The 25,778-nt window shown below is 40.0% G+C and overlaps 1 protein-coding gene across 1 annotated transcript in view; it reads left to right on the top strand.

The window, feature by feature from the left end:
- Positions 1-25,778, top strand: part of DIAPH1 (diaphanous related formin 1) — an 83,376-nt gene that overhangs the window by 16,929 nt on the left and 40,669 nt on the right. Inside the window, 15 exon segments of the mRNA XM_080920160.1 lie at positions 10,962-10,988; positions 12,143-12,298; positions 13,523-13,624; positions 13,904-14,034; positions 14,209-14,295; positions 15,183-15,246; positions 16,419-16,558; positions 18,547-18,655; positions 19,598-19,708; positions 19,849-19,967; positions 20,742-20,858; positions 21,707-21,822; positions 22,529-22,593; positions 24,111-24,290; positions 24,734-25,444. Of these exon segments, the coding sequence (XP_080776286.1) occupies positions 10,962-10,988; positions 12,143-12,298; positions 13,523-13,624; positions 13,904-14,034; positions 14,209-14,295; positions 15,183-15,246; positions 16,419-16,558; positions 18,547-18,655; positions 19,598-19,708; positions 19,849-19,967; positions 20,742-20,858; positions 21,707-21,822; positions 22,529-22,593; positions 24,111-24,290; positions 24,734-25,444 (2,235 nt within the window).

Here is a 25,778-nt window from a genome sequence, read left to right as displayed (position 1 = left end):
TACATACACATCATATAATAACAACGGCTCTCTGCCCCTCCTCTCCCTGATCCCTTTTCCCTCTATCCCTTTCCCCTACCCTCTCTGTCTCCACATGTTCCTGTCCCCCATCTGTCTCTACTCCTTCTTAGCTCCCCTTCCCATGCCCTGAATAAACTTTATTCCACACACGTGCGCGCGCGCGCACACACACACACACACACACACACACACACACTAATAATAAGAATAAGAATAATGACACGCTTATCTATACATACTCATATAACAACAACAATAAATATAAACCCCAACAACCCATCCATTTAGAATCTCTCATTTGCTTTGTTTGCTTTTTTTTTTTTTTTTTTTAAGACAAGGGTTCTCTGTGTAGTCATGGCTGTCCTGGAACTTGCTCTGTAGACCAGATTGGCTTTCTTACAGAGATCCATCTGCCTCTGCCTCCTGAATGCTGAGATTGAAGGAATACACCATCATTGCCTGGCTGGATCCAGAGTTTCTAATCTTCTGTTTAGACCCCTGTTTTCTATGAGCAATAACATACAATTATTAGACATTTGAGGAATGTATCTAGTGTGAGAAGTTGGAAGTAACTATGGGACAGAGGGCAAGACTTAAAAACAAAAATCATTAATATCTACTAGAGAAAATTTCAGAAGAAAAATAATTTTTAGGAGTTGCAAATGTGAAAGCTGAAATGAAAGCTGAATAAAAGGGTTGGAAGTATTTGGAAAATCTCTAAGTATGGCAGGAATATAGAGATACAAAAGAAAGAGAAAAATAAAACTCAAACAACAGTATGGGAAACCCAGTGTTCAAATGAGAGAAAAACAACAAACAGAAGAACAAGTTACCAAGGAAATAAAATTAATTTCCCAGCACTGAACAACGCGAAGATAAAAATAGATTGTACAAGGACCCCACATGGTTAAATCTCAAAATATCCATAAGAAAATTCCACAAAATTCAACAGAAGGATGGAAATGGGTTGCACACAGGAACCAGAGCAGCCCCACATTTCCTGAAAATAAGGGTCTTTAAAAACTTGAAGAAAAGCAATTTCCAACCTACAAGTCCAAACCCAAACACAATTGTTGCTCAAATATGGCTTCAAAATAGACATTGTATTTAAGTTTAAAATAAAGTTTATCCCCATGTATTCCAAGAAGCCGTAATGGGATGTGCTCCATCACAGTGAAGGAAGTGAAAGACTCAAGTACAACAAACATGAACTGTGGCAGACCAGAGTGGTCAAAGAAGCTCCAAGTATAACGTGCTAAGCACAGAGAGCAGCCAGGTGTGATGGAGCAAAGAAGTCATATGGGATAACATTTGCCTGGTACCAGCACTGGAGAGGCCGAAGAGCCAAAGGCTGAAGAACAGACAGAGCTACAAAGTGAGTTTCAGGCTACCCGGTCATGTAGTCCGGCCCTGTCTTATAAAAACAAACCACAAATGAAGTGCAGCAGAGGGCTGAGAACTGCTCAGCCCCAAAGGCTGTCAAGCTTCAGCATCTGTTTCTGGTCTGGCTTTTGAAACTGACAATATAAGTATAGCTCTGGCCCAGACTCTTGGCTAGTCTGGACCATGCATTCTTTTTTTTTTTTTTTTTTTTTTTTTTTTTTAAGATTTATTTATTATATATAGCTGTCTTCAGACACACCAAAAGAGGGCATCAGATCTCATTACAGATGGCTGTGAGCCACCATGTAGTTGCTGGGATTGAACTCAGGACCTCTGGAAGAGCAGCCAGTGCTCTTAACTGCTGAGCCATCTCCTAAGCCCTGGACCATGCATTCATAACATGCACATGTCTTCTGACATGTGTACAAGCATATGGCTGTGCACACATACCATAGGACAGCCTTGGGTGTCATTCCTCAGACTTCATCCTTTTTTTTTTTTTTTTTTAAATAGAAAGAATTTCTTACTAAGTAGGCTAAGCTGCTTAGTCAGGGGATTCTGCCTCCCTAATTTCAGGTTTGTAAGAGCCAACTATAAACTAGCTTGCTTTGCTTGTTTTTAACATAGGTATTAACAGTCAAATTCTGGTCCTTAATGACAGTTGAACTGTCTTCTCAGCCTCTAGTGTTTTTAATGTATTGAAGTTTATCCCTTTACCTACTAAAGAGATCTTCTGTTCAGTTCCCAGCATCCTCATCAGGCAGCTCACTACTGCCTGTAGTTCTAGTGCCAAAAGATTGGATACCTTCTTCTTGCTTCTGGAGCAGTTACACATACAAACACAAAAACATGAAAATAAAAATACATCTTTAAAAAAGAAATCTTGGGCTGGAGAGATGGCTCCGCAGTTAAGAGCACTAATTGCTCTTCCCAAGGTCCTGAGTTCAAATCCCAGCAACCACGGGGTGGCTCACAACCATCTGTAATGAGACCTGATGCCTTCTTCTGATGTGCCTGAAGACTGCTACAGTGTACTTAGATATGATAAATAAATAAATCTTAAAAGAAAAAAAGAAATCTTGGTTACTCCTAAGTTTCATCAATTATTGTGTGTACTTATTATGAAGATTGTGTGCAAACTTTTGTGGAGTCCTAGGTTTTCAACTCTGGGGTCAGTAAACACCAGGGAGAACCAGAGATGTTAGTGCCTACCTCTAATCCCTGTAACTCAGATAGCAGAGGCAGGAGGATTATCATGAGTTTGAGGCAAACCTGGCTTATATAGTAGTGAGGCTTTCTAAAGCAGACAACCATCACACACCAAGGAGCTTTGTTGCTAGGTAGTGTGACAGTTTGTAGCTTTATAAGATGCTGCTAAGCTGTTCTGCAGCATCACAGCATTGGAGTTTGTCACAGCATTGGGGTTCACTAGTGCTCTGCTTTTTGACCATTGCCATAGGTCATAGCTGTATATTGGAATTTGGGTATCCCTGATGTAGAGGGTACAAAGGCTGTAGAGTGGTTTCTCATGAGCTTTTTAGTCATTGTTGTTACATGTGTGTCTTTGATGAGTTGGTAAGCTGGTTCCTTACTGTTGAGTTTTGAATTGTTGGTATATTTTACCTAACAGTCCTTTCTTAGATGCTTGTATTATTTTCTTCCAGTCCAATTGTTTGCCTCCTCATTTTCTTGGCATTGCAGCATGGTAGTTTAAAAAGAACATTTTCCCCGAGACAGGTATCCAGTAGCTCTTGAAAATCAACATCAGCTTGTTTGAAGAGACTTTTAAATGAGTAGTTTAAGTTTTTTCTTTGTAAAAGTTTATTTAATTAGTGTATATGGGAGTAAGGGTCCTTGGAGGGATTGGTTCCATTGAAACAGAAGCTACAAGCACCTGTGCATTGCTGCATGGGTCCTGGGAACAGAACTCAGGTCCTTAAGAAGAGCAGCAAATGCTCTTAGCAATTGAGCCATCTCATTAGCCCCATTAAACTAGGGGCAGGTTACCACCAAGACTCTAGAGTTCAGAATAGTTAAAATTGTAACAAATTGGGCACTGTTTTGTTTAATAATTTTAATTTTAATTGTATTATTTAGAATATCATTTGCTGAACTGCATTGGAACTATTTTATCGTTTTAATTGAATTTAAACCAAGATTTATAGAAATTCCAGTTTTACAGTATAGGGGTTGTGCAAGAAAAGTACACACTGTTAACTGGTTTGAATATAAATTATTCAAAATTCAAAATATAAATTTCCATTATGAATATAAATTAACTTTTATTCCTTTCTACATATAAAATATTAGTTTCCCACTATAGTATACTAATATGATCACACTGGGCATAGTGATACATGTTTAAATTCTAGCACTTGGGAGGCAAGAGTCAGGCAGATCTCTGAGTTGAATCAGACCTGGCCTATGTAGTGAATTCCAGGCCAGTTCAGGCTATACAGTGAGAACCTATTTCAGAAACAAAAATACTACCACCGCCTGCCACTGCTGCCGCCACCGCCACCGCCACCACCACCACCACCACCAAATATTTCATAGGAACATTTTTAGAACTTTTGATACATAACATGTATATATATTACCTGCATAACAATATTATAATTTTAGGCAAAATACCTAAAATGTAAGTTCTACACATTAAAAATGAGCAAAATCCTATAAACTTAGGTGTAACTCATAATTATGTAAGGAATGTTCAATTTAATTCTAGCACGCTGACTTTTTAAAGAAATAATCATCGAGGGGCTGGAGAGATGGCTTAGTTAAAATCACTAACTACTTTTCCAGGGGACTTGGGTTCAATTACCAGCACCCACATGGAGGCTCACAACTGACCATAACTTCAGTTCCAGTGGATCTAGTGACCTCTTCTGCCTTCTGCAGGCCCCAGGCATGCATGTGGTACCCAGACATAGATGCTAACAAAACTACACACATAGAAAAGAAAAGAAAAGAAAAACCATCAAGATGAAAACATAGCATTTGATATTATCAGTTTCTGTTTAGGTTTGGTTGGTTGTTTTTGACACAAGGTCTTGCTGGCCTCAAAAATTTGACTTTCTTGCCTTAGTCTCTGGAGTACTGGAGTTACAAGTATACAGTGTAATATCCAACATCTAGAATATTCCTTTAATAAAAAACCCTTTAATATGACAAATGTTTACACTTAAGCTGTAATATTGAAGTAGCAAATAGCAGGTGTGTTTGCTTATGTACTTGTCACTGTAAGTAGAGAATGTCAGAAAGTGAGAGGAGCCAATAAAGAGTTATTATTTCTCATTTTGAAGAATAAAAATCAGTTGTATTTGTTTTAAAGTTTACCCATTCCACTCTTAGGACAAAAACATAGTAAAGCCTATTAACTGTCCTTTGGCATTAAAAGCTTTAACACACATTTTCACACTTTATATAGATGTTATACATCTCCCAACATTCTATGTTATTAGGGAGTCTGTTCAGTGCAGTGTGGTGGGACATTTCATTGTCCTGAACATCCAGGTATACATTAGGTATTTTCCCTGTAACCAAAAATGCCCAACAGAAACCACTTAAAGGAGTCAGAACTCTGCCTGTTTTCTGAGATTATAGATATTTACTCTCATCCAAGCTTGACTCTGTTGAGGCTCAAGAAGAGTTAGTCCATGATCCCTTGGCACCATGTGCTTAGACAGACATCCTGGCAGTAGGAAGCTATTCACTTCATGGTTTATAGAAAAGTAGGGGATGAAACAAGCTGTCAGGGATAATGTGCCCCCAAGAGACTTTCCCCCAATGACCTTCTTTCTTTACCTAGGCTGCACCTAAGGTTCTGCAACTTTTCAAAATGCTACTATTAACTAGGCCTTGAAGTAGAAGCCTGTATCAAGTGGGGACTTCAGTTTAATCCATAATAGAGTAGATTGTAATTTTCGTAGTTTCTTTTGGGGTCCCTCCCCTTTTTAAATGAATGAATGTATGCATGTTTGTACACACAGAGGTCAGAGGACAGCCCTCAGTTGATTCTTTCTATTCTTTGGGCTCTGGGGGTTGAACTCAGGTCATAAGGCTTAATAGCAAGCATCTTTACTCAATAGTCACCTTGCTAGCCCTGTCTGTTTAGTTTTTGAGAGAATCTCATTCTTGTAGCCTAGGCTGACTTCAAATTCAGTCCTCCTGTCTCAGTTTCCTTAAGTGTTGGTATTACAGGCATGTACCCTCCTTCTCAATTTGCATTTTATTTTGGTGAAGGGTGTAAGATCTGAGTCTATATTCATTTTTTAAAATATAAATGTTTTATAAACTTTAGAATCAATTTATTGTTAGTCACAAAATAACTTGAGATTTTGATTAAGGTTTTTAATCTGTAGATCGAATTTGGAGAAACTTGATCCTAACATAATTGAATCTTCCTGTTCATGAATATGGAAAACCTTTTTATCTATTTCTTAGATTTTATGGCTTTAGATCTTGTACATACTTTTAGATTTATACCTATAGATTTTATTTTAGGAAATACTGATGGAAATGTTTTTTATGTTTGAAATTTCATACTGTATTTGTTCATTGCTGCTTTTTTAATTATTAGATTATTTTATATGTATGTATTTATGTGTATGAATGCCTTATCTGTATGTATATACTTGGAGGCCAGAGAGCACTTTGGATCCTTATCCTTTTCCTGATCTTAACTGCAGTCTCTAGGCTGTCATCATTAATTATAATGCTAACTGTAGGGTTTTGTGTTGTTTGTTTTTTGGTAGATACTGTTTATCAAGTTGAAGAAGCTCGGTATATCTGGGCGAGTTGCTAAATTTTCTCAGGAGAGGCTTAATCTGTATTTAGAGTCCATAAACATAAAAAGGTAGGTATAGAGCTTCAGGTATTCCAAACATAGTAACAGTAAAATATTTGTTTCTGGGTTTAAATTTTGTTAAAATTATAATTGTTCATTTGCAGTAACTAGCCATATATTGCACATACTTAGTGGCTCTGATATTGGACAGTGCTTTGGGTGATCTTAGACTGGGTCAGTTGCTTTAGGATCTCCTATACGAGAGGTTCTGCCAGCCTTCTGTCTCTCAGGAAAGGCCAGTTTGCTAGGGCTCTGATTTTGCAGGAGAAATGCACTGAGTATTTTCTACAACTGTGCTTCCAATCCAGAAGCCAGCTGTTCACCCTTTCCTGAGAGTGGATTTGCAGACTGCTGGTGGTGGATAGTTTTCCAGTGGCACTGTGCAGCAGGATTGTAAATGGTGGTGGTGGTGGTGTACCTAGGGATTTAACTATTTGAGTGGCTTTCTCTTTAGTTTTAGATTAGTACCTTTCCGTGTGAGCGCTTTCTTGTAGGAATTTGTACTGATTTTCTGTCCCTTTGAAGGTCTTTCAGTGTGATTTGACCATTTCTTATTTTTGATTTGGGACTCTGCTTCCTGTGTCTGCTGATATAACTAGTCTTCCTGTGCCCTGTAATTGAGGGCACAGTGAAGCCACTGAGCTAGACCTCTGCATGGGTAGAAAGGAAGGTTCATTGGGGATCAAACTGCCAGGGCTATCTTGGGCAATGGGCAGAAAGAAGAGCAAAAGAGAGGAAAAGCAAGCAGATTTTGTATGACAGTCAACTGTGTGTGGGGTGTGTGTGTGGGGGGGTATCTTTGAGCTGATACGGGAACTAGATGCCCTTGCCTGAGGTAGTTGACCTTTGGGGCAAGATTGAGGGTGGTTCCTGATAAACAGAAACTGGCCTTTTAAGATCTCCTTTTCTGGAAAACAGAACCACCACCCGTCCTACCCCATCCTCACACTTTTAGTCTCGTTTAATCCAATAGCATTCTTCTCTAGGCCTGAGTTCTCTTGTGAACAGTGTCATCAGCACTGCCGTATTGGGGTTCCACTTTGGATCTAACATGCTCCATTTGCAGTTTTTTGTTTATTTTTTCTTGTTCCCTAGGATCTTGCAGGCACTCTTTGTTATTTACTTTCCTTCCTTCCTTCCTTCCTTCCTTCCTTCCTTCCTTCCTTCCTTCCTTTCCTTTCCTTTCCTTCCTTCCTTTTTAATATTTATTTACTTTACATATGTGCGTACACTGTAGTTGTCTTCAGACACACCAGAAGAGGGAGTTCAATCCCATTACAGATGTTTGTGAGCCACCATGTGGTTAATGGAATTGAACTCAGGACCTCTGGAAGAACAGCCAGTGCTCTTAACCACTGAGACATCTCTCCAGCCCTATTTACTTCTTTCTGGAAGGTATGTTTTCTGTAGTTTAAGAGGCCTTTAAGAATGGGAGAAATTGGGTATCTTGGCTCAGTTTGTTATCTCTTTTTGTTTTATTTTTTTCAAGCCAGGGCTTCTCTATGCAGTCCTGGCTGTCCTGGAATTTGATCAATAGACCAGGCTGGCCTCAAGCTCAATGTGTCCTGAGTGCTGGGACTAAAGGCATATGCTACCATGGCCCCAACAAGTGTGACATCTTTTACCTAAAAGTTAGTAATCTGTTCATGAACCTGATGTGCTTTGCTGTCTTAAGATTTTAGTTTAGTATGTATGTTTCCTTCCGCCTCTGTTTTTGTAGTTGAGGGTCTGAGTGGTAGTATAGTGGACTCCACGGGAAGACAGAAAGTATGATGTAGCTCTCAGGCAGGGAACAGTAAGGATTTGTAGATTTGCAGAAAGAAGACGGGGAAGATGTGAGTAAAAGCACTTAAAGCTGGGTAGATTAGAGATTGTCTAAAGGTCAGAGGGACATGGGGTACTGGGACTAAGTACAGCTTCGGTAGCCTTTCCTTTCTACCTTTCTTTTTCTCCCTCCCCCTTCCTTCTTTCTTCCCTCTTTCTCTCCCTTTCTTTCTTATTTTTTTTTTTTTGCACTGTTTTCAATCTTTTACTTCTCATGATCTAGGAATGTTTTTATCTACATCACAGACTCCATTAAAAAAAAAAAAAAAAAACCAACAACAAACCAAAAACCAAAACTAACAATTTGGGTGGGGACTGGAGAGGTGGCTCAGTGGTTACATGGAAGATTACAGCCACCTGTAAACCTCAATTCCATCGGATCTAATGCCTCTTCTGTTCTCTTCAGGCACCAGGCATACATGTGGTGCACATAACATACATACATGCAGGGCACATGCAAATTATATATAAACATTTTAAAATTAATTTAAAAAACATTGAACAAAGCCATTTCAAACACTGTGTATAGAATCTGTAAAGGGAAAACTGCTGCATCGACTAAGTATATTCCTAGGATCCTGTAGTAACAGGTTTTCATGTCAATGGCTGAACTTGCTATTTGTTTGGGTATTTATTTTATTGGGTTCAGAAATAGAATTGGTCTGTGCTGTTATTTATTTTGTTGTGTGTTGCTGCCCTCTATTGGACTTATTTGGAAACTGCAGCTTTCCTGCATGGATTCCTTTCTGTGGTTCTTACTCCAAATTGATTACTAAAACATGGGTTATTTTATTTTATTTCATTGTTTTAGTATATATTTCTTGAAACAAGGCCTCATATATTGTAGGCTGGCCTTGATTTCACTGTGTAGCCAAGGATGATGCTGAGCTCTTGATCCTCATTCTTTCATCTTCACTACAGATGTGCCTTACCATGTAAGAATTATGCGGTGGTGAGGTCAAACCCAAGGCCCTCCTGCATGCTTGGCGAGCAGCCTACCAAATGAGCACATTTTAGGCTCCCAATAATTATTTTTAAGTACTAGATATATTTCTAATGGTGCTCCAGAAAAGCAAGGGGAATGTGTATTTTCTTTCTTTGAAATTTTTGTGTATGTTTACTGCCTGTGGCAGAATTACTGGTAACAAACTAGGTAGGAGTAAGGCAGAAGAACTCAGAACACAGGTTTTGGGGCTTTGAAATCTGAAGACTTGTGTTCTAGTCCTGTGATTGATGGTTCACTGTACCTGTCTGGGTGTTGGTTTCTCATTGAGAATGAAGAGGTAGAACAGATGTGAGGGCTTTCCAAGGGTTAGTTGGCTTCTTAGGTGCCTGGCTCTACACTCAGAGAACTTGTTCATCTGGAAGCAAGTAGAGCAGCAATCACAGCAGGAGCATTGCAGCCCACTCTCAGTGCAGTGAGTCAGACAGGTGGCTGTCATTTTGGAAATACCAGGAAAGGCTCCTATCTAAGAGAAGCAGTCATCTTGCCAGCCTGCCAGAGTTAGTCCTAGAAGTACAATGTAGACTGAAGGGGGGAGCTGTCTAGGGAAAGTCTGGAGTAGTGATGCGGTGTCATCTTTTGGGCCTGTCATCAGAGGGCTAGATAACTGTGGTGAAGACAGAACTTTTTTTCATTAGTTGAGTAAGTCAAGAGTCATTTACCTTTGATAGATAGTAACAAAACCAACACACACACACACACACACACACACACACACACACACACACACACACACACATATTATGGTTGAAGTTGAGTAGGGTGAAAAAAAAAACTTCCTACCTGCCTAGCCTTAAAGCATTCAGACTTTCAAGTACCTCTCTTTGTGTGGTTACATGTAGAAGAAAATAGAAAACATCGAGTAATTATAAAGTTAACACCCATATAATCACTGTCCATGTCAAGAAGTAGAAAATCATAAACACTCCAGAGACCTTTTTGTCTTCCTCCTTGGTCATAATCTATAGTAGTCACAGGTAATCACTGTTGGGCATTTAAGATAATCCTGTGCTTTATAATCTTAAATCCCAATTAATATGGTTTTATATGTTCTTAATGTTAGTGTCAGTGAACTAACGATTCTCTATATTTGTGAGTAGTTGGAAGTTTATCCACTTTCTTTGAAGAGCTCTTTTCTATTGGACCAATATGTTCTTGGCTGCTATTTAGATTTTCTCTTCCAGGTATTATAATATATCCACACATCCTTTTGTTTCTTAAGTGCTCATTTCAGCAGGGCTGATGCTTACAGTTTCTGTGTTGAATTATAATGTACAAACATTTAATTTTACTAGATGATGTCATTTGTTTTCCTAAGTTGGCACAGTGGTTTGTGCTAACCCCAGTAAAGTATGAGCAAGCCATTGTTTCTCTATAGCTAGACAGATAGAAAAGCTGAGATCAGACCCAGAGTCTCACATATATGCTGTTTCTATCAGTATGAGCTGATATTTCATTGTGATTTTATATGCTATATAAATATATTTATATAAATATATATCTATTTATTTACAATGCTTGCTTTTTTACATAGTAGGCCAGGGCTTCACCACTGAGCATTTAATCGTATGCTCATCTCCCTTTTAAAATTCTGACACTTAGCCTACCAAGTAGCTAGCATTACAGGCTTGCACCATTAGGCCAGACTTCAGAGTGGTTTTACCTTACAGTTTACCCACCAAGACTGCTCCTTACCAGAGACTGCGCTGTGCCACACGTGTACTGGGTAGAAATCTTTTAGTGTGTGGAGGTAGCGTAGGCCTTTCTATTGATTTTTCTCTTCCTTTCTCCCTTCAACCATTTTGGTGTGTAGGAGGTTCCTCGGTATTCCACTGATCTCTTTTCCTTTTTCTTCTCCCTCCTTTTTTCTCTGTTTCCCAGACTTTGAAGCGGCTCATGGCAGATGAGGTAAGGAAATACTGTGTGGCATGTGCATGTTCTAGCTTGTTTTCTCTACTCTCAACATTCACTAGCTCTTGTAACTTTGACTTCCTTTATGATGAGAGCATGGGTTCTAGAATCGGAATCTGCAGGGTCTTCTAACTTCATTTAACCCATTGCATGCTTTACTTTCATGGTTGGGCAGTTTTTAACTACAACTCATTCTGCATTCTAGATTCTACTTACATCTTTGAGATCCTATGGTTCTTTTTTTTTTTTTTTTTGCATACAGTTACTGATATTTTCAGTGGGTTGAGCTGATGAAGCCTCTAACCCATCAGCACTAATATTTAAGGTTTGAGAACAATTTTAGTATTTGCTTAGCAGAGAAGTAGCATGTGCACCTCTAAAGTGCAGTGCATTCTTTGCAGAGTAGGTGTCATGCCAGGAGATATGAAAGGATCTGTTTTGAACTCTGGCTATTTTCATATCTCAAGTGCCATGGAACAAGCAGAAGAGAAAGAAATAGCTCTTGATTTTAAGATATTTGCTTCTTTGTACCATTTTGCTCATTTATCTTAAACTCTGTGGTTACAGATACCTCCTGAAGGGAAAGATTCTCATGTACCCTGGTCACGTTATTGGGTGGCTAGCAGGAAACAAATTTTATTGAGATAAACTTATTATACATGAGATATGTTTGGTTCTTTGCTGCTAAGAAGGCTTAGAAATGGCAGGAGAAATTGCAACAGTTTTCTTTTTAGAAAGGTTTTAAATTTTTGTTTTTTATTTTTGGAGATAGGGTCTTTCTGTGTAACCATGGCTGTTCTGGAACTCAATATGTAGACCAGGAACTCCCAGAGATCCACCTGTCTCTGCCTCTTGAGTACTAGGATTAAAGGTGTGTGCCATCACACCAGCCTAGAGAGGTTTGAAACCTTAATGTAGCATTAACTGTGTCTTATACATTATTATAGGTAGGAATAAAGTCAGTATGATATGTTAGAGCTAACAAAAAATGATTTCTTCCTTTCTTTATCATAAAAACCTTGACTGTGTAAACTAAAAATACTAAGCAGGTGCAAGAGGGTAAAGAGTTGGCTATTTGGTGTTTGGCTTAAATTGTGGATCGTGTTGTCTTAACATGTGAATTGCTGCTAATACTTCTTTCTCTTTCTTAGCTGGAGAGATTTACCAGCATGAGGATTAAGAAGGAGAAGGAAAAGCCCAATTCTGCTCATAGAAACTCCTCTGCATCATATGGAGATGACCCTACTGCTCAGTCATTGCAGGACATTTCAGACGAGCAAGTTCTCGTCCTTTTTGAGCAGATGCTGGTAAGTCACCTTCCAAGTGATGCCTCTTTCCCAGTGCACATTTATGGGCATTTTTCTGTCTGTTTGTGGTGGTGGTTTTTAAATGCATGATCTCCTAAGTTGATGTTTACTATAAAAAAAAATCTAGGCTTAATGTAAAATATTTTAATATTAACCCCATGAAATAATGTTTAAATATGCAAACACCAGTCCACAGGATTGGAATCTGTGATTTAAACTTGGGACTGTCTGACTACTGACTACTTTGTTAATGTCTTCCTGGTGGTACTCTAGCCACAAACATGTAGTATGAGTGGACCAAGCCTTGTAGTGTGGTGACCATTTTGAGGCTGTCAGAGAAGATGAAATGAGGAAGCATTTACATTGAGCTTTGTACAGAGTAAACAAATACAATACAAAGGCATTATCTGCCTGAGGTCTCTGTTTAGGAGGGAATGTGGAAAGAGAATGCTGAGGATTGTATTTGAAGTCAGTGTAGTTGTGAGGTGTATACATGGTTGTGACTTACTTTGCTGTCTTTAGTAAGAACAGGAGCACTTTAGGGGGACACTGTAGTAGCCAGAATTAGTAATTAGGGCTCAGTGTTCAATCAGATTTTTTTGTCGTTGTTTTTGTTTTTGTTTTTGTTTTTTTTTTTTTTAATGGCAGCAGTTCTCCAGTGCTGGAGAGATAAGGTCAGCCTTCAGTGCAGAAGACATTTGTGGTTTCCTTTCAGGAATATAAAAGAAAATGTTCAAATGTATTATTATTTCCTAAGGAGCCCTCAGAAGAGTGTGTGTGTGTGTATACACATATTTTAAAGTATCCAGTGGTATATACTCAGCATGCAGGCATCATACCAAGTATGGTGTCTGGAGATCTGGACTGAAATTAATTAAATTTTGTCTCTTCCCTGAAGAATTTTTATTAATTATCTTAACTTAAGCCTCTAGAAATCAAGAAAACATGTGTTTATTAATGATTTACTGTCTTCAACTCATTACTGATAATTTAGTGTTTAATAGTAAATATTAAATAGTAAATATTAAATATTAAATAGTAAATATTAAACACTAAAAACTTACAAGGGGATGAGAGGTCTCTGAGTTCAAGACATGCCTGGTCTACATAATGAGTTCAAAGATAGCCTGAACTATATAGTAAGATCCTGTCTTAAAACAAAATATAAAATGCTTATAAGGTAATTTTTTTTTTCTCTATCTCTTTGCTCCCTCTCTTTGCTAGTTGGATATGAACCTGAATGAGGAGAAACAGCAGCCTTTGAGAGAGAAGGACATTGTCATCAAGAGGGAGATGGTGTCCCAGTATCTGCACACTTCCAAAGCTGTAAGCTCTAGGGGCTTACTTTGCTGTTTTATAGACTGTTCTATGTCTCTGTCAGTTCTGCCCCACCCTGTTTTGTAAGCCTTCTCTTGACTGACCTTGTGGGTTGCTACTTTTCTGTACTTTTTTTTCCTTGACTTACACTTAGGTTCCTGGACTATGTTTGAGTTGTCACTTAGTTTGTCACAGTTTGGTTGTTTGTGTGATGGGTATCTGTGTGGTATCTTTTAAACTCATGACTGGGCCCAGTGTTTATTCACTTCTCTCTATGCCTCTTTCCAGGGCATGAACCAGAAAGAGAGCTCTAGGTCTGCCATGATGTATATCCAGGAGCTGAGGTCAGGCTTGCGGGATATGCACCTGCTTAGCTGCCTTGAGTCCCTTCGAGTCTCTCTCAACAATAACCCTGTCAGGTGAGAATTCTGAGAAAACTACCAGAAACCCAATGCGTAGTTCACTGATGGTGATGATCAAAGAGGCAGGGAAATGTGAGAGAGGTCTGGACTGTAGAAGGAGCTTCTAGGATAGATTTAGCAAATAGCTGTTATGATTCTAGTTGATATTTGTCTTTGGTCTATTCCTTACAGTTGGGTGCAGACATTTGGTGCTGAGGGCCTAGCCTCTTTATTGGACATCCTCAAAAGGCTCCATGATGAGAAAGAGGAGACTTCTGGGTAAGGAATTCTGGGTCTCTATATTTTCTAGGTCGAGGGCCAAGAGGGTCTTGGCTTGGATATTTGCATTAAGGAAAATAACAAGTTAAATTTAGAATTATGGACTAAGGGAATATGCTGTCGGATTAAAGAAAAGCTTATTGTAGGGGAGATTAGAGGATGAGATTATAGAGAGAGGAAGACATAGACCAATAAAGATTATTAGTCTCCAGTTCTTTTTCTGTCTGGAAAGAGGATCTGATCTTAATTTCAGCTACACTGTGATCTGGCCTGGGCCATATCACATTTGGAGATTTTTCTTGGCCATATACTTGATAATTTGGGTTTAGCTTTATAGCACTCTTCAGGGTGGGGATGAAGTCTGTGAATACCAGAAGCCATTTTAGTTTCCCATGGTGCAAAAGTGTCCACTACTCCTGGAATCTTTTCTGAGACAAAATATAGCGATTGGGTCTGTGTGAACCTAGAGAAAGTTAAGAAACTAGAGTTTAGTTTTCACATTTAACACAGTTTTTAATGTTACTGGGTTTTAAACTCAGGGTCTTGCATTTGCTGTGCAAGTATTATACAACTGAGTTATGCACTAGCCCCAAATTGGCAGATTTTTTATTTAATACTAAATTCTCAGGTTACAAGGGTAGTAGCCAGCTGATTACTTTTGTTAGTGTTTCTCAGCTAAGTACTTTGTACTGTAGGGATGTACAGCCTTTCACATCACAGTGTAATGTCATCTTTGAGTGTGCTGGGCTACATTCATAACTGCCTGTTAGATTCTACTGAGCTTCTAGGTGAAGGCATTCTTAATGTTCTTTGCAAGACTGAACCATCATTAAGAAAGATGCCTTCTAACACAAAGCGACTTTGCTGATCCTGTTTTCTGTGTGCAGAAACTACGACAGCCGGAACCAGCATGAGATTATCCGCTGTTTGAAAGCTTTCATGAACAACAAGGTGAGAGCTCAAGGCTTTGCTCTCCTTTCTATTTTGTAATGCACTTTACTGACTGCCACATATATGAACTTCCATGGAATTCTTTTCCCTAGCTCTAACTTCTGACTCAGAGAGTAGGCTAAGTATCCTTTTACTTTCCATCCTTTTGTTAATCTTGTTAGTGGCTCAACCTATAGTCGTTGTTTAGGGATGTTTGCTTTATTTCCTTCCCCATTCTCTACATTGAATCTGTCCCAGTCCAAGTTTCCCGTAAGCCTTGAATTCTTGTTGATCCTGCCTCCACCCCCGAAGTGCTGGAATTACAGGTGTGTGCCACTATGCAATTATTTCAGAACAATAATTCCTGCTTTAGAATCTCACTGCTTAGCCCTGTCTGTTTCAGAACTCCCTATGTAGACCAGGCTAGCTTCAAACAGAGTTCTCCTGCCTCTGCCTCACAAGTGCTGGGATTAAAGGTGTCCTGAATCACTCCCAATTTAGGATTCTTTTCCTTGTCCATTTTGCCTTTAGACCCAGTAAGCCTGCAGTCATTGAGCAGAAATCAACTTTCTTTTCTATTTTGTTTTGCTAGAACTAATCTTATTCTTAGGATGAGGGAAACAGTAAAAATCAAAGGATTTTAATCTATGAAGATGTCAAATTCTGTTGTGTGTCTTAAAATTTTTATTTTGTTCTAATCATTTCTATTTAGCTTTTATTGGGAAGGTATTTCCTGCTCCTGTGCTAGTTTGGAGTCCACAAAATGGGTGTCTTATACAATAGAAATGTATTGTTTCAGTTCTGAAGGATGGAGTCCAAGATCCCATGTTAGCCAGAGCTTGGTGGGATAGTGCATTCTGGGCTCCTCTCCTACGTTCTGGTAGCTCGCTGGCTCCGGCTTATAGATGGAACATTCTCATTTCTGCTTCATGATCTTGTGACATTCTCTCCGTGTGTCTGGAGGTAGATTTCTCCTGTCCATAGGGACCAGGCATACTGGGTTAAGAACCAACCTTCACTGTCATTTAGTTAATCTTAAGTGCAATGACTATATCCCAAGAGGTTACATTCTAAGGCTCTAGTGCGTTACCATTCTCACATGTATTAGGAGATGACATTCTACTCATAAAAAGTCCTGAATGTGTTCTTATATGTGTTAGTTGCCATTAAGCCTGCCTTCTTTGTCTTACCAGTTTGGAATCAAAACCATGTTGGAGACGGAAGAAGGAATACTGCTGCTGGTCAGAGCCATGGATCCTGCTGTTCCCAATATGATGATTGATGCAGCTAAGCTGCTGTCTGCCCTCTGTATCCTACCGCAGCCAGAGGACATGTATGTGCCTGGAGCTATTTCTGCATTCTTACCTTACTGTCTTTCTCTAGCACAGAGGAAAACTGAGTTATGTAGATGTCCACTTGGTCATCCACTTGGTCTTAGACACCAGGCTGTAAGGCCACTTCTTCTCAGAAGTGAATGTTAGAATCTTACAGGTAGTTATCTGATTATCCAAAATGCTCCAAATAGAAGTATTTTTTGATACCATCATGATACTCTAAGTAGAAAATTCCATACTGTGAAACTTGGTTATGTGTGTGGTATTATTAGTAATACTGTATAAAATTACTGTCAGGCTATAAGGTATTTGAAACATATATGAATTTCATGTTTAGGTTTGAATATCATCCTCAAGTTAATTCATTTTATATATGCAAATATTCTAAAATATCTGTAAAAATTAATTATAAAACATGATTTAAAGCATTTTGAACAAGGATAGTGAACCTGTACTAAGAAAAGATTGTAACTGCCAAGATGACTCTGAGGAAAGACACTTGTCTCGAAATCTTGACTATCTGTCTTAGTCAGGGTTTGTATTCCTGCACAAAACATCATAACCAAAAAGAAAGTTGGGGAGGAAAGGGTTTATTCAGCTCACACTTCCACATTGCTGTTTATCACCAAAGGAAGTCAGGACTGGAACTAAAGCAGGTCAGGAAGCAAGAGCTGATGCAGAGGCCATGGAGGGATGTTACTTACTGGCTTGCTTCCCTTGATGATGCAATAGGGTACCTCCATCAGAAAAACCACCAGCTCAATGTGGTCTACATCATGGGCAGTCACTACCTGCTGAGCCTTCCTGTTCTCCACCAAGGTGGTGACTGTATTGACTCTTGCTCAGAGGACAGGTGGTCTCTTAGTTGGGATGTCCCCTTTGCCAGCAGCTTTCTTCTCAGCACAGGCCAGTAGCCTTTGCTTCTTCTCTTGCTCTGTCTCTGGCCTGTACTTGTGGACAAGCTTAAGCAGCTGAGTAGCTGTTTGCCTGTCCAGGGCCTGGGAGAACTGGTTAATGGCAGGAGGTATTTTGAGCTGCTTATAGAGGATGATAGCTCTTTGCCTCTGCAGCCTGATGTAGTGGGGCCATTTGACGAAGCGTGTTAAATCTCTTTTGGGCTGGATATCCTGTCCAATGCCGAAGTTCTTGGGCCTTTTCTCAAAGAAAGGATTGACCGCCTTTTTGGCCTCCTGCTTCTTGACAACGGTGGGAGCTGGGGCCACTTCTTCCCCTTGGCCTTCTTTCCTTTGGACATCTTGCTCGGCTGGAGGAGAGAGCGGAAGTGTTGGTTTAAGAAAAGTAAAATAATCATTTTTTCACTCACATCCTCCACCCTCTAGGTTTTTAAAGGTAGAATTGTGGCACACATCTAGCTTCAACTTGGTTATTTTTATTTAACAGATATTGGGCATCATTCTTTTTTATTGGTACTTAATAGACTTGCCTTATTTTTAGTGCCCATGTGAAATTTTATATGTAGGTGTATAAAATACCACAAGCTGATTTTGCCTTCTAGCTCATTTATTTAACATTTCTTTGTTTCTAGACGTTAGGTATACTGAAGCAGATTCTGACCTTGCTGTGGATGATAAGAATTTTTACCATTACCAGATGATGTCAAAATAAACATCTCTACACATATTTTCTGTTACATTTATGCATTTATGTTGGATAGATTTCTAGAAGTGGGCCACATGTAATGTGCATTAGAAATTGATGGTATTATTAATATTAAATGGTCCTTAAAAAGTCAGAGTGACTTATATTTTATAGCTCAAAGATTTTAATTTTGTATTCATGAGTAGGGGTCTGGGAATGGATTTTAGGAAATTATTTTCTCAAAAGAGTCAATTGCTTTGATCAGATTCTCGTATTGGTTGGGGTTAAGAAAATCATTTGAGATCTGAAGCACTGGCGATGTCTTGTTTTCTCTCATGACTTCTCAGTGCACGGGGGCAGTTAGTTCTCCTTCTGTTTTCTTGGGCAGGAATGAACGAGTTTTAGCGGCAATGACGGAGAGAGCTGAAATGGATGAGGTCGACCGCTTCCAGCCACTTCTGGACGGATTAAAAAGTGGGACCTCTATTGCACTCAAAGTATGTATACACCCTTAAAACTCCAACAGTAGCACGGAATAGAATTCAAAGTGGAAAGACCAGAGTTCATTTATCCTTCATTTTTCTGTCTATGGGAAGTTGAATGTAGGGCTTTGCTTATGCTAGATAACTCCTTATTACTAAACTACCACTGAACAAGGAACTGGGGAGCCCTTTTTAATTTTTTTATTGCAGGATATTGTAATTTTGTTTTGTAGTCTGGACTGGCCTCAAGTTCATTATATAGTCCAGGCTAGACAAATCTGATCCTCTTTTCCTAGCCTCTCAATTGCCCAGGCTGCTCTTGGTGATCTTCCTCCCTCCTGAGGCACACAGGTCTACACCACCAGGTCTAGTGTCATTTTCTTTGTAATAGACTATATGGAGACTGGAGATGGTTCATCAGAACACTAAGTTCAGCTCTCAGCACCCATGTCAGACATCTCACATCAGAACACTAACTCAGCTCCAGGGGTATTTGCTACCTCTGGCCTCTTTGAGCACTGGCATGTATGCACGTGTACACACACTAATGCACACAAAGTTGAAAATAATACAAATGCTGTCTTTAATAAAATATGTAGTGTGTTTCTCAGCTATACTTTTTATATTTTAATTTTGTTTTTTCCTAAAGGGAAATGATTTTTTTCCACTAAAAAACAAAGAACTACTTTTCTCCTTGTGATATTGGTGGGATAAACAGCTAGCTATTCATTATTACTTTAGGACAATCGAGGTTCTATAGTAATATATTATATCATTGGATTCATTTAAATGTCTAAATTCTCCAGAGTTGTGCTCAAGAAGATTTTGTTGCTCTGGTATGAAGTTCCTCTCTATAGTTTTTATTCTGTATCGTTTATGGAGCTCCAGAATGTGTGTAAATAGCGGAGTCCTTATCCGTAAGTTGACGGCTGACATGGCTGGATTGGCTTGTTTCAGGTGGGATGCCTACAGCTGATCAATGCTCTCATCACTCCAGCTGAGGAACTTGACTTCCGAGTCCACATCCGAAGTGAGCTGATGCGCTTGGGACTGCATCAGGTGTTGCAGGTAAGAGGACCCTTTCCCTAGAAAGGACTGCTCTTCTTGTTCTACAGCCCTGATCAGCCCTGAGGTGGTTCTGGCTTTCAACTTAAACACCAGGTTGAAAGGCTTGGATTTGGGCTCCCTCACTACTCTGTTGTTGACAGGAGCTTCGAGAGATTGAAAACGATGATATGAGAGTCCAGCTGACCGTGTTCGATGAACAAGGGGATGAAGATTTCTTTGATCTGAAGGGACGACTCGATGATATCCGCATGGAGATGGAATATCCTTTTGTGACTGATGACTGAGTTCAAGACAGATGATGGATTTACTTACAGACTGAATGTATGGAATAGTGTGAAGAGCGATGACTTAGAATAAGGCGTAAGACTGGGTGCGGTGGCACATGCCTTGAATTTGTCTCCCAGCTCTCAGGAAGCAATTCAGGATCTTTTTTGAGTTTGAGGCAGGCCTGGTTTGCATAGTGAACTCCAGGCCAGCTAAGGCTACACATTGAGAGTCTGTCTTTAAAAAAATTTTTTTATATGTATATAAAGCTGGTGTCTTCATATTGCTGTTGGCTTTATTTACTTCAGCATAGACCAGAAAAGCTAGTAAAGGTGATCTTTTTAACAAAAAGGCATCTATCACCCTGGCAGTCATTGAAATGCTAAAGTAACATGTTATAGTCAGATTGCCCTCACGTTAAAGCATCCATCTAATCTCTGCACCCCTCCTACAGCATGATTAACTTCCTGAGATGTAGGGTGGTATGTGGAGCTCTTTGGACTGACAAGCAGTAATACTTATTACACAGTTGCCTACCTGCCACGGTGACTTTGAAGGGGTTCTATTTTTAGTTTCTTCAGTCTATATACTAGGAATCCTGTGTCTATGGACAATGCCACTCTTGGTTGAAGGAGCTAGTGATGTTTTAGGAACAGCTGTTTCAGTAGAAGTGGTATCTTGATACTTTCTTTTAGGTTCTGTTGGTTGAGCAAGCAGCCTGTCAGACAGCTTCTAATTACTTGATTTCCTTAGCCTGTCTTCTTTCTACTGACTTTGGTGAAGTTTTCCAGATTATTTTAAACACAGTGAAAGACTCAAAGGCAGAGCCTCACTTCCTGTCCATCCTGCAGCATCTCCTGCTGGTCCGAAATGATTATGAAGCTAGGTAAGCTCATGAGTGTGGGGAAACAGCATTCTTAAGTTCAGATTGTTCTAGAAAGGTAAAAAGAAATGGAAAAAGACTGTGGATCAGATTCATTATTCACAGATCGAAAGGAAATTGTCAACAGTTTGATTAACATCAACTGCTTTAATTCAGTTGAAAGGTACCTCTTTGAATGGGTAATTGTATATAAAGTAAAATGTCCTTAGGAGTGAGTGGGTAGGTGGGCTGAGGATGATGAAGAAGAGTTGGTAACTCATAGTTCTTTCTGCTTGCTTAGCAGTAGAAATTGGCTGTAGCATGACAGGAAGGATCATAAGCCTGGAATCAAGCCTGGGCATTGGGAAGCAGATATTAAGAGAGTATATTGGTGGATGGAGAGATGCTCAGTAGTTAAGCATGCATACTGTTCTTGCACAGGACCCAACAGTTCCCAGCACTCACGTTAGCCCCACAAATGACCTGTAATTCCGTGAAACTCGTGACCTCCATGGCACTTTTATACATGTACATACACAAATACAAAGAAAAAAATTGTGTGCATGTGTGTATGTACAAGCATGTCAGCATTTGTGTGCTTGGGGTGGAACTCAGCATGTGACTGAGCTACAGTCCAGCCTGTAAGAACTTTTGAGTCTCTGAAGTAGAAAGAATGAAAGCCGATCTAGAAGAGGAGAATTTACTGACACAGCAGTAAAGCTTCTGTTAGCTTCATCAGAGCTCTTCTTGGAATGCTTGTCCTTAATTCTTTTTATTGTCAGAATGACTAACTTGATCCAGAATACTTCTGGAAGACATGTTTTTTCTTTTTTTATTTCCCTTTGCTAAATCTTATTTTGTTTCTTTCATAGGCCACAGTACTATAAATTGATTGAAGAATGTGTTTCTCAGATAGTTCTACACAAAAATGGAACTGATCCTGACTTCAAGTGCCGACACCTGCAGATCGATATTGAGGGATTGGTTGGTAAGCGTGCTTTTCTACCTGGCTCCTCAGAATACCCAGCGCTTGTGCCCTTTGCTTTCATCTTCTAGTGAAATTTTCAGAGAAATTATCTAGTTTCTATTTTAGTTCTTCCTCAGTATGCCCACTTTGCTGGCATTACTTGGTCTCCTTAGTTTGTTTCTGCACAGTGAAAATCTTTCCCTTATACTTTTTTTACAGAGACTTCGGGTATTTTCTGACCTTGCTAGTCTTAGAATCAGAAATGTCACACAAGGCGTCCATCATGTGATTTCCTTACCTTGCACTTAAAAATCCTAGATTAAGGGCCAGCAAGGTGGCAGTAAGAAGACGTGCTTGCTTGCAGGCTTGAGGACCTGAGTTTGTGCCCCAGATTCCGTATGGTGGCAAGGAAGAACCACTCTTGATAGTTGTCATCTGACTTCTGCACGTGTGACACACACATGCCCATGCTTAGCACATACATATACACTAGATACACACAAATATGAAACAAGTATATAGAGAAAACTTAGAAGAAATTGTAAATTGCACTTAACTAAAACTCACATTTCTTGGTCTACTGCAGACCATAAAGGATAGCATCAGCAACCCAAGGATGGATGAGTGCCCTTGAGTGTGTCTGAGGCTTAGGAGCAGAGATGCCAGCCTCGGCTCTGAGACTTGACTTACTGCATTGTTTCAGATCAAATTGCCTTTTTTTTTTCAGATCAAATGATTGATAAAACAAAGGTTGAAAAATCTGAGGCCAAAGCTACAGAGCTGGAAAAAAAGGTGTGTATGAGGGCATAGGGCTGGAGGGCTTCCTCATGTGTGAAACTCAGGTTCACTCTCTAGCATCGTCCACAAATATCTGTGTATGCAGCACACATACAAGTAAATTTGGGGTGTATCTTTTTTCTTTGAAGATAATTAGGTTCTTGATATTCGAGACAGTATTTTCTATGATATTTTTGAAAGCGTTCAGAATCCGAAGATTCCTAGAGGAAAATCTTTTTGTTAGAGGAAAAGGGGGAATTGATGTGAAATGAGAAGCTAAAAGTGATCTTCTGTAGTTCTTGGGCCACCAGACAAGACAACAAAGATAGATGATATTCTGTGCAAATGCACATCTCAAGTGTTACTTCTAGGACTAAAGGAACTGGGATGGCTCAGTTCCTTTTATCATCTCAGTAGTACTTAAGGGCTCCTTTTGTGGCTGGAATTGTGCACTGTAGCTGTCCTGGTCTATATTAGGTAGAGTTGCTATTGCTATAAGACACTATGACCAAAAGCTTTTGGGGGAGGAAAGGGTTTATTTCTTTCACATTTCCATATAAATGTTAATTGTCAAAAGCAGTGAGGGCAAGAACTCATGCAGAGCAGGATCCTAGAGGCAGGAGCTGGTGCAGAGGCTATAGAGGGGTGCTGCTTATTGGTTTCTTCCCCATGGTTTGCTCAGCCTGCTTTCTTCATAGAACCCAGGACCACCAGCCTAGGAATGGTCATATCCACAATGGGCTGGCCCCTCCTACATTGATCACTAGTTAAGAAAATGCCTTATGGCTGAATCTTATGGAGGTATTTTTTCAATTGAGGCCCTCTCCTCTTTGATGACTCAAGCTTGTATCAAATTGACATAAAACTAACCAGGATATAGTTAAAGGTCTTTCACGTCTTAGGTTAGTTGGCTTAGCTTTTAGCTATAAAAGTAGAAAAACTGAAAGTGATGTCTCATCTTCTTCTTCTAACTTTGATGTTAAGCTCAAGATAGTGCTGTTCTGCTCTTCCCAAAGCATTACTTGGAAGGTGGTCAGTAAGGTCTATAGAGTAGGTGTTGGGACAAAATAATAGTAAATTATAAGGGCTAGTCCTTCTGCTCCTTACTGGGATGAAGAGTATCCTAGCTTTGTGTTGCTGTGATCAACACAGTAATTGGAGAGGGGACAGTCTGTCATTAAGGGAAGCCAAGGCTTGAGCTTGAAGCAGAAACTAGAGGAATGATACTGTCCTCTTCCCATTAGCTTGATCAATCAGCTACCTTTTTTACACATCCCAAGGATGGCACAGCCCATGGTGGACTGAACTCCTGCATCAGTTAGCAGTTAGGAAGATGCCACCATCTTAATACCACCTAACAGACAGGAACCATAGGCCAATTTGATTTGGGCAATGATTCATTTGGAGGTTCCCTCTTCCCAGATGACTCTAGGTTTGTGTTTAGTTAATAGTTGAGGCTAAGACAGAAAGCTTCCTGGGAGCCTGAGTCTTTGTTTTTTGTTTCGTTTTGTTTTTTCCCTCTCCTTTTTTAGTTGGACTCAGAACTAACAGCTCGGCATGAGTTACAAGTAGAAATGAAAAAGATGGAAAATGACTTTGAGCAGAAACTTCAGGATCTTCAAGGAGAAAAGGATGCCTTGGATTCTGAAAAGCAGCAGATCACTACACAAAAACAAGACCTGGAAGCAGAGGTGTCCAAGCTAACAGGAGAGGTAACGTCAGAGCAGGAATGGCAGCGTGCCTGCAGCTACCCTCCATAGCTTAGCTGTGCTGGTCCTGGGGCTACACTTTTATTGGTGCCTCAGGTTCCCCATGCCAGGAAAGAGCATTTATCAGATGGTGTATGTTTTTAACAGTCATTTACTGTTCTTAGTCTTGTTTTGGGAGCAAATAATATATAAGGCAAAAATTTAGAAAATACAGAAAAATGTGAAAGAATAAGTTGCTTGCAGCAGTATCCAGAAAGAATACATTTAGGGTAAACACTAAAATATTGGCTTGCTTTTGTGTCCAACTTAGTAAGAACTGGGTTGTAGTCTGTGACTTTGAGAGCACTCCGTCCACCTATAGTTAAACAGAGATTTGGGCAAGTGGTTTCTTAGGTCCTTGCAGTGGGGTCAGAAGCATTAACTTGTCTTGTGTCCTACTTCTTTAGGTTGCCAAGCTATCAAAAGAACTAGAAGATGCCAAGAAGGAAATGGCTTCTCTCTCTGCTGTGGCTGTTGCACCTTCTCTTTCTAGTAGTGCTGCTGTTCCCCCTGCCCCTCCTCTGCCTGGTGGCTCTGGCACTGTTATTCCACCTCCCCCACCCCCACTCCCTCTTCCTGGAGGTGCAGTGCCACCCCCTCCTCCTCTGCCTGCTGGTACTTTTATCCCTCCACCTCCTCCTTTACCTGGAGGTGCTTATATATCCCCTCTCCCACAATCCCTTGGCAGTACTACTATCCCCCCACCTCCCCCTTTGCCTGGGGCTGCTGCCATCCCCCCACCTCCCCCTTTGCCTGGGGCTGCTGCCATCCCCCCACCTCCTCCTTTGCCTGGGGCTGCTGCCATCCCCCCACCTCCTCCTTTGCCTGGAGGTACAAGTATGCCACCACCTCCTCCTCCTTTGCCTGGAAGTATTGGCGTTCCTCCACCCCCTCCATTGCCTGGAGGACCAGGGCTGCCTCCTCCCCCTCCCCCATTTCCTGGAGCACCTGGCATTCCCCCACCTCCACCTGGTATGGGCGTGCCTCCACCTCCCCCCTTTGGATTTGGGGTTCCTGCGGCCCCAGTTCTGCCATTTGGATTAACTCCCAAAAAAGTTTATAAGCCAGAGGTGCAGCTCCGGAGGCCAAACTGGTCCAAGGTAAGTTTTTATCCATCAGTAGATTTTAAGCTACTTTACTTGCCTTCTGTTTTGTGCATGGGTACACTAACCAGTGTTAGGGCTCATGTTTATATAGCATACATATTCCAGATGTTATTACAGAAAGATCCGTGGACCATGCATGAATATGTCTTAAATTTAACATCATTTAATAAATACATTTTCCCCTTTCTCCGATAATATGAGCACCATGGTAATTTAACAGTTATCATTTAACTAGAGTGCAATTGACTGAAATTGTGCTTGTAAACCCTGTGGTTGGGTCAGTCTTTTGTTTCTAGAAACTAAGTAAAACATAGCCAGATTGATGTGGAGACATAGAGAAGGAACA

This window comes from Micromys minutus, assembly GCF_963924665.1.
Source record: "Micromys minutus genome assembly, chromosome: 8".
NCBI lineage: Eukaryota > Metazoa > Chordata > Mammalia > Rodentia > Muridae > Micromys > Micromys minutus.
Note: the sequence above shows the minus strand (reverse complement) of the source record. Positions and strands in the feature narration are given on the sequence as shown.